At 34.4% G+C, this 9,242-nt stretch overlaps 1 protein-coding gene and 1 long non-coding RNA gene across 7 annotated transcripts; one reads left to right on the top strand and one right to left on the bottom strand.

Annotated features, from left to right (window-relative positions):
- The first annotated feature begins 3,469 nt into the window (after positions 1–3,469).
- LOC144181542 (uncharacterized) lies at positions 3,470–5,408 on the top strand. The gene is made up of 4 exons (XR_013324696.1): positions 3,470–3,623; positions 3,812–3,905; positions 4,046–4,139; positions 4,924–5,408. It is a non-coding gene; the product is annotated as an uncharacterized LOC144181542 (long non-coding RNA).
- LOC144181541 (uncharacterized) lies at positions 3,503–8,995 on the bottom strand. Of its 6 annotated transcripts, none has more exons than XR_013324693.1 (9): positions 8,878–8,995; positions 8,518–8,590; positions 8,243–8,443; positions 7,401–7,537; positions 7,142–7,327; positions 7,001–7,065; positions 6,586–6,924; positions 5,146–5,199; positions 3,503–4,111 (listed from the first exon to the last, which is right to left on the bottom strand). XR_013324693.1 is itself a non-coding variant. In XM_077710091.1 (8 exons), exons 1-7 carry the CDS (start codon positions 8,958–8,960, stop codon positions 6,587–6,589), a joined length of 1,083 nt encoding a protein of 360 aa, XP_077566217.1. In that variant the 5' UTR covers positions 8,961–8,995; the 3' UTR covers positions 3,503–5,199; position 6,586. The 6 variants fall into 6 exon arrangements, 4 of the variants coding, with proteins under 4 accessions (XP_077566217.1, XP_077566218.1, XP_077566219.1 ...); XR_013324695.1 differs by having other exon boundaries at positions 3,503–3,736; XM_077710091.1 differs by having other exon boundaries at positions 3,503–5,199.
- Positions 8,996–9,242: the final 247 nt, after the last annotated feature.

The raw sequence follows: 9,242 nt of genomic DNA, 5'->3' as shown, positions 1-9,242 counted from the left end.
TTTTTTAAGAAAAAATGCCTTACTTTACTATGTCGTTTTTAAGCCTTACTATACTATGTCATTTTTTAAGCCTTACTATACTATGTCGTTTTTGGAGAAAAAATACCTTACTATACTATGTCGTTTTTGAACATAAAAATGCCTTACTATACTATGTCGTTTTTTTCTTTAAAAAACGGCATAGTATAATAAGTCATTTTTATGTTCAAAAACGACATAGTATAGTAAGGCATTTTTATGTTCAAAAACGACATAGTATAGTAAGGCATTTTTTCTTCAAAAACGACATAGTATAGTAAGGCTTAAAAAACGACATAGTATAGTAAGGCTTAAAAACGACATAGTATAGTAAGGCATTTTTTCTTAAAAAACGACATAGTATAGTAAGGCATTTTTTCTTAAAAAACGACATAGTATAGTAAGGCATTTTTATGTTCAAAAACGACATAGTATAGTAAGGCTTAAAAAACGACATAGTATAGTAAGGCATTTTTTCTTCAAAAACGACATAGTATAGTAAGGCTTAAAAAACTATACTATGTCGTTTTTTAAGCCTTACTATACTATGTCGTTTTTGAAGAAAAAATGCCTTACTATACTATGTCGTTTTTGAACATAAAAATGCCTTACTATACTATGTCGTTTTTTAAGCCTTACTATACTATGTCGTTTTTGAACATAAAAATGCCTTACTATACTATGTCGTTTTTAACATAAAAATGCCTTACTATACTATGTCGTTTTTTAAGAAAAAATGCCTTACTATACTATGTCATTTTTTAAGCCTTACTATACTATGTCGTTTTTTAAGAAAAAATGCCTTACTATACTATGTCGTTTTTTAAAGAAAAAATGCCTTACTATACTATGTCGTTTTTTAAGAAAAAATGCCTTACTATACTATGTCGTTTTTTAAGCCTTACTATACTATGTCGTTTTTTAAGAAAAAATGCCTTACTATACTATGTCGTTTTTGAACATAAAAATGCCTTACTATACTATGTCGTTTTTGAACATAAAAATGCCTTACTATACTATGTCGTTTTTGAACATAAAAATGCCTTACTATACTATGTCGTTTTTGAACATAAAAATGCCTTACTATACTATGTCGTTTTTAAGCCTTACTATACTATGTCGTTTTTTTCTTTAAAAAACGACATAGTATAGTAAGGCATTTTTATGTTCAAAAACGACATAGTATAGTAAGGCATTTTTATGTTCAAAAACGACATAGTATAGTAAGGCATTTTTATGTTCAAAAACGACATAGTATAGTAAGGCATTTTTATGTTCAAAAACGACATAGTATAGTTCGGCATTTTTTCTTCAAAAACGACATAGTATAGTAAGGCTTAAAAAACGACATAGTATACTATGTTGTTTTTTAAGCCTTACTATACTATGTCGTTTTTGAAGAAAAAATGCCTTACTATACTATGTCGTTTTTGAACATAAAAATGCCTTACTATACTATGTCGTTTTTGAACATAAAAATGCCTTACTATACTATGTCGTTTTTTAAGCCTTACTATACTATGTCGTTTTTGAACATAAAAATGCCTTACTATACTATGTCGTTTTTTAAGCCTTACTATACTATGTCGTTTTTGAACATAAAAATGCCTTACTATACTATGTCGTTTTTTAAGCCTTACTATACTATGTCGTTTTTTAAGAAAAAATGCCTTACTATACTATGTCGTTTTTAAGCCTTACTATACTATGTCGTTTTTTAAGCCTTACTATACTATGTCGTTTTTGAAGAAAAAAATGCCTTACTATACTATGTCGTTTTTGAACATAAAAATGCCTTACTATACTATGTCGTTTTTAAGCCTTACTATACTATGTCCTTTTTTTCTTTAAAAAACGACATAGTATAGTAAGGCATTTTTATGTTCAAAAACGACATAGTATAGTAAGGCATTTTTATGTTCAAAAACGACATAGTATAGTAAGGCATTTTTTCTTCAAAAACGACATAGTATAGTAAGGCTTAAAAAACGACATAGTATACTATGTTGTTTTTTAAGCCTTACTATATTGTCGTTTTTGAAGAAAAATGCCTTACTATACTATGTCGTTTTTTAAGCCTTACTATACTATGTCGTTTTTGAACATAAAAATGCCTTACTATACTATGTCGTTTTTGAACATAAAAATGCCTTACTATACTATGTCGTTTTTGAACGTAAAAATGCCTTACTATACTATGTCGTTTTTTAAGCCTTACTATACTATGTCGTTTTTGAAGAAAAAATGCCTTACTATACTATGTCGTTTTTGAACATAAAAATGCCTTACTATGCTATGTCGTTTTTTTCTTTAAAAAACGACATAGTATAGTAAGTCATTTTTATGTTAAAAAACGACATAGTATAGTAAGGCACTTTTTCTTCAAAAACGACATAGTATAGTAAGGCATTTTTATGTTCAAAAACGACATAGTATAGTAAGGCATTTTTCTTAAAAAACGACATAGTATAGTAAGGCTTAAAAAACGACATAGTATAGTAAGGCATTTTTATGTTCAAAAACGACATAGTATAATAAGGCATTTTTTCTTCAAAAACGACATAGTATAGTAAGGCTTAAAAAACGAGAGTTTACTATGTTGTTTTTTAAGCCTTACTATATTATGTCGTTTTTGAACATAAAAATGCCTTACTATACTATGTCGTTTTTTAAGAAAAAATGCCTTACTATACTATGTCGTTTTTGAACATAAAAATGCCTTACTATACTATGTCGTTTTTGAACATAAAAATGCCTTACTATACTATGTCGTTTTTAAGCCTTACTATACTATGTCGTTTTTTTCTTTAAAAAACGACATAGTATAGTAAGGCATTTTTATGTTCAAAAACGACATAGTATAGTAAGGCATTTTTATGTTCAAAAACGACATAGTATAGTAAGGCATTTTTATGTTCAAAAACGACATAGTATAGTAAGGCATTTTTATGTTCAAAAACGACATAGTATAGTAAGGCATTTTTATGTTCAAAAACGACATAGTATAGTTCGGCATTTTTTCTTCAAAAACGACATAGTATAGTAAGGCTTAAAAAACGACATAGTATACTATGTTGTTTTTTAAGCCTTACTATACTATGTCGTTTTTGAAGAAAAAATGCCTTACTATACTATGTCGTTTTTGAACATAAAAATGCCTTACTATACTATGTCGTTTTTGAACATAAAAATGCCTTACTATACTATGTCGTTTTTTAAGCCTTACTATACTATGTCGTTTTTGAAGAAAAAATGCCTTACTATACTATGTCGTTTTTTAACATAAAAATGCCTTACTATACTATGTCGTTCTTTAAGAAAAAAACGACATAGTATACTATGTCGTTTTTTAAGCCTTACTATACTATGTCGTTTTTGAAGAAAAAATACCTTACTATACTATGTCAATTTTTAAGCCTTACTATACTATGTCGAAAAAAAAGCCTCATAATACAATGAAACTATGTGTAAAAAGAGACAAAACAACAAATAATACTGTTTATTCTTGTAGAGCTGTGGACCAGTGGATAAGTCATCAGTCTGCCACCGGTGTGGTTCTGGGTTCAAATCCCAGTGGATGCAAAGATTTTCCCAATATTATTCAGGTAAATGCAAGAGACAAAAGTACAAGTACTACTGCTTTCTCTCACAGGGTGGTGGCCCAGTGGATAAGTCATCTGTCCGCCACCTCTGTGGTCCTGGGTTCAAATCCCAGTGCCTGCAAAGATTTTCCAAATATTATTCAGGTAAATGAATGAGATAAGAGTATAAGTATTACTACATTCTTTCACAGGGTGGTGGCCTAATGGCTAAGTCATCAGCCTCCCACTGCTGTGGTCCTGGTTTCAAATCCCAGTGTCTGCAAAGATTTTCCCACAATTGTTGAGGTAAAAGAAAAAGTACAATTGCCTAAGTGTTTAACTGAATAAGTATTCAGTGGTGGATGAAGCATTTAGTCAAAAAATGACAAAGTGTTTAACCCCGTTTCCTTGGATAAAACTTTAAGTACTACTGCTTTCTCCCACAGGTTGGTGGCCCAGTGGCTAAGTCATCAGTCTGCCACCGGTGTGGTCCTGGGTTCAAATCCCAGTGCCTGCAAAGATTTTCAAAATATTATTCAGGTAAATGAATGAGATAAGAGTATAAGTATTACTACTTTCTTTCACAGGGTCGTGGCCCAATGGCTAAGTCACCAGCCTCCCACTGCTGGGGTCCTGGGTTCAAGTCCCAGGACCTGCAAAGATTTTCCCACAATTGTTGAGGTAAAATAATAAGTACAATTGCCTAAGTGTTTAACTGAATAAGTATTCAGTGGTGGATGAAGCATTTAGTCAAAAAATGACTAAGTGTTTAACCCCGTTTCCTTGGATAAAACTATAAGTACTACTGCTTTCTCCCACAGGTTGGTGGCCCAGTGGCTAAGTCATCAGTCTGCCACCGATGTGGTCCTAGGTTCAATTCCCAGTGCCGGCAAAGGTTTTCCAAATATTCAGTTAAAAGAATAAGTTAAAATGCCTAAGTGTTTAAGTGTATAAGTATTCAGTGGTGGATGAAGCATTTTATCCAAAAAATGACTAAGTGTTTAACCCCATTTCCTTGGATAAAACGTTTCAACACCTATGTATAAGTGGGGCACGAGTTGGTGTAGTGGGTTGCACACTCGCCTTTGCACCGAGAGAACGTGAGTTCGCTTCCCGGTGTCGGCGGTTGACTGACCAAGCAAGCGGTCGAGGGTCGGCCGAAGGCCGACCCGAGAACGCCTTTCGCACATACAGGTCCATCAAGTGTCTTCCGAACTGCCGAAGGCAGTTCGGAATATAACCTTTTGCTGAAAAGTATGACTAAGTGTTTAATATAAATTAAAAAGATTTTTCTTTTTTTTCTTCTTCTCGTTCCATTTTCCAGATCACATGGTGAAGTGATCAGCCAAAGGACGACAGCGGGAATCGAACCCTGGTCTCCCAGATGGGAGTCCAGTGATCTAACCTCTGCGCCACCGAGTGGCTACACTTTTCTTTGTAATCATTTGAGTATCTCGAGTACAAGTCCACAGAAACAATTAAGGGAAAATGTGTCCCAACCGGGATTTGAACCCAGGTCTCCCCGACGAGAGTCCGGTGAACTAACCTCTGCGCCAACCAAGTGGCTACACTTTTCTTTCGCGTCATTTGAGCGTCTTGACTGCAAGAAACAGAAACAATTAAGTGAAAAAGTGTCCCAAACAGGAATTGAACCCAGGTCTCCCAAACGAGAGACAGGTGAGTTAACCACTATGCCACCAAGTGATTACACTTTCCTTTGTCATCATTTGAGGTTCTTGACTACAAATAGACATAATTAAATTTATGGTTAAAGAAATAAAGCTTTGGTATATTATGTAGATTGTTAAGAAATAAAACCTTACGATACTGTCATTTTTTAAGAAATATAATACTTATTATATATACTGTTGTTTTTTAAAGAAATAAAGCCTTACTATACTATGTTGTTTTTTTTTTAAGAAAAACAGCCTTACTATATGTTTTTTATTTATTTTTAAAAGCCTTATTATACTATATATTTTTTTAAGGGGAAAAGAGCTGTACTATAATATGTTGTTTTTTAAAGAAATAAAGCCTTACTATACTATGTTGTTTTTTTTTTAAAGAAAAAAAAGCCTTACTATACTATGTTTTTTTATTTTTTTAAAAGCCTTATTATACTATATATTTTTTTAAGGGGAAAAAGCTGTACTATACTATTTTGTTTTTTAAAGAATGAAAAGCCTTACTATACTATGTTTTTTTAAAGAAAAAAAGCCTTACTATACTATGTTTTTTTATTTTTTAAAAGCCTTATTATACAATATATTTTTTAAGGGGAAAAAGCTGTACTATACTATGTTGTTTTTTAAAGAAATAAAGCCTTACTATACTATGTTGCTTTTTTTAAGAAAAAAAGCCTTACTATACTATGTTGTTTTTTTTAAGAAAAAAAGCCTTACTATACTATCTTTTTTTTATTTTTTAAAAGCCTTATTATACTATATATTTTTTTAAGGGGAAAAAGCTTTACTATACTATGTTGTTTTTTAAAGAAATAAAGCCTTACTATACTATGTTGTTTTTTTTTTAAGAAAAAAAGCCTTACTATACTATGTTTATTTTTTTAAAAGCCTTATTATACTATATATTTCTTTAAGGGGAAAAAGCTGGACTATACTATGTTTTTTTTAAAGAAAAAAAGCCTTACTATACTATGTTTTTTTTATTTTTTAAAAGCCTTATTATACTATATATTTTTTAAGGGGAAAAAGCTGTACTATACTATGTTGTTTTTTAAAGAAATAAAGCCTTACTATACTATGTTGTTTTTTTAAGAAAAAAAGCCTTACTATACTGTTTTTTTTTTTAAAAGCCTTATTATACTATACATTTTTTTAAGGGGAAAAAGCTGTAGTATACTATGTTGTTTTTTAAAGAAATAAAGCCTTACTATACTATGTTGTTTTTTTAAGAAAAAAAGCCTTACTATTCGCTTATATACGGAAAAGATTAAGAAATATGATAAGACTTTTTCACAAGGTACCTTATTGACTGTACACATGGTCGAGCACCATGGTGGTCCTTGAAGGTGTTCTGACAACGAGGCGCCGATGTCTTCCGCCTGATGCAAGCTTGCGCACGGCGGAGAGGGGACGCCTTCCACCCTTGTGTCGGGCGCTCCCGTGGACGGCGCTGGATCTGGTCGGTGGCTCGCGGGCAAACAAATGGAGTGCGGTGGCGATCTTGGAAGGATCGCCCTCCATTTTTCGAAAGGCCTTCACCGCAGCCAGGGCCGAAGCGGTGAAGGATTTGTCGCTCTTGACAAGAGCTGACAGCTTCTGGCACATGGTTTTAAACTGTAACGCGGCGACTCGATGCGCTGCTGAAAACCAATAAGAGCTCATTTAGTCTTCAATCAGAAAATCTTTGAGTTAAAATACATGTTTGGCAGAAAATACCTTCTTCTGGAGCTTCTTGTTCCACTTCTTCTACTACCACCTCCAAGCCGCTTTCTTCTGGACAACTGTAATTGGTGTGAGCACCTCATTTAAAATCTCAAAATTCAGCCGCATTTACAAAAAAAAACAACTGGAATTTACCTGGAGAAGTACCCCATGTTAGGACTTCCGTTGGCTGCCGTCAGACCGCATTCGACGAAACCCAAATGTAAAGCTGGCGTGGAGTGAAGCGGGACCGCTTGACGGGCCTGTGCGTGGAGGTAGTGGTTGTGTTCGTTGCAGAGGGTCACCATGGTCGGGAAGGTGGGTAGGTGAGCATCTGCGCTTCTGAGATGGGAGAAAATAACCGGGCCACTGTTGTTGCGTTCCACAACATTCCTTTGGGCATGGTGGGACTCACAGACTCCGCCTGCCTCGGCTCACTTGCGTGCGAAGCAGCGTCACGTTCATTTTGGCGGGACAGTCTGTGTTTTTGCTGTTGCCAGGTGCTTTTTCAGGTCCCCGTGGTCTGGTGTTGAACTGGCACCTGTAGTCTACCTATAAAGACACAATACAGATATAAAAAAGTGCATCCGTTAAGAGTAAATATGAAACATAGACAGAAAAAAGGGACTAAAGTATTAACATACTCATCACTCATCATTAAAGTAAAAAGTATAAAGTACAAAGTAAAGTAAAAAGGAATGTATTAAGATATATTAAAATGTAGTTTAAAAAAAGATAGAGGAGCTGTAAAACACAAAAAAACAAATAAGAGTGGACACAGTTACTGCCACTGGCTTCCATGTGACGGCGCCATCTTGGGGAAAAAAACATTACTTGGACAACGTCGGCGGGCCGGATTAAAACGCCAAGGGGTCCGTATGTGGCCCGCGGGCCGTAGTTTGTCCATTTGCCTTAACCCATTGTGCTCATGTGTAATATTTCCTTACTTGTTTTCCTATTTTATGTAAATGTCCTAAAAAAGTCGCAAAAATCAAAAACTTGTCTTGGGTTAAATTGATCCAATTTTTTTATACCGGCGGAAAGAATAATTACTCGGAAAAGGCAGGCAATACAAAATCGAATTTACGAAACATTTTCGACATGAACGCAATTTGCAGAGATGTTCGTATCTACCGTTGTTCGTAACTTAAATGGTGGTAAGTAGGGGAGCGTCTGTGCGCACTGAGGTGACAGTGAAACTTACATTGGCGGACTATCTAAAATGGACATACATTCAGAATCAAGTGATATGCTTACCTTAAAAATAACTTTCTGGCCCTTTGTTGGATATGTTCTGTCCACCCTCCAGGTGACCGTGTGCAATTTCAGCCAACGCTGAATGTCGTCTTTGGATGACAGGACCATCCGAAAAGCAGTCTTGAAATCGACGTGATCCTCCGTCTTTTGGATGATGTCGAAATCGCAGACATGATAGTCGTAGTTTTCGGGTAGATAGGCCTATCAAACACACGACATGAGTCATAATTCATTGGAATATAGATATGTAGATAAGAGGAGGGGAAAAACGGAACCTTTAAAGCTGGGAACTCCGAGATGTTCTTGCATAGACTGGTGCAAGTAAATCTTTTCATCTTCTCGCAGGACCTGGTGGTTTAGATCAACTTTTCTTAGCGATCCTCAAGAGACAATGCAACTATACTAAGCAAAATCAACAAAAGCTGTTCACACAATCTTAAACCAGCTCATTTGTATAGAAAATATCGCCACTATTAAAAGAAAATTAGTCAACATTAAGAAAATGTTAGCGTTGACGGCGCATGGTGGCTAAAAACAACACAAGCTAGCGAGGCAAACATTTCTAATAAATCCAGATCCACATCCCAAGGTAGCAGCATATAAGAGAAAATCAGAAATAAAATGTTTTAACGAACCTTTGAAAGGCATTTCCCCCGAATCTACGAATTACTTTTTGGTGATTTGGAGAAAGCGTCTGCTCATTTTGCAGCTGCCTCATGACGTCAGAAGACGAAAGTGGCAGCACTTCCTGCAGTGTCACTTCCTGTGTGTCAGCCATGTTGGCAGGGGCAAGGCGATGGAATAACATTGAAAATGCATCAAAACTTGCTAATTTTACTATTGACTACCTTTCAACAATATTTTACATACAATTCAATATCTAACTTAAATGAAAAAAATATTATTGAACCAAATGTTTTTGTATGCAATCATTGAATTGAACTTCTATACATTAATACATTATCATTTAAGGACATTTTCGTTTGTCAAAATAATTTGG

Source organism: Stigmatopora nigra, chromosome 23 (assembly GCF_051989575.1).
Source record: "Stigmatopora nigra isolate UIUO_SnigA chromosome 23, RoL_Snig_1.1, whole genome shotgun sequence".
Lineage (NCBI taxonomy): Eukaryota > Metazoa > Chordata > Actinopteri > Syngnathiformes > Syngnathidae > Stigmatopora > Stigmatopora nigra.
This window is presented reverse-complemented; position numbering and strand designations above follow the sequence as displayed.

What these genes read in the sequence shown, in the direction of transcription:
- LOC144181541 (XM_077710091.1), bottom strand. Translation starts at nt 8,960, where the DNA reads ATGAGGCAGCTGCAAAATGAGCAGACGCTTTCTCCAAATCACCAAAAA. An exon ending in AACATGGGGTACTTCTCCAG is followed by an intron (nt 7,066 to 7,141) that starts GTAAATTCCAGT and finishes CACCAATTACAG; the next exon opens with TTGTCCAGAAGAAAGCGGCT. An exon ending in ACAAGAAGCTCCAGAAGAAG is followed by an intron (nt 6,925 to 7,000) that starts GTATTTTCTGCC and finishes ATTGGTTTTCAG; the next exon opens with CAGCGCATCGAGTCGCCGCG.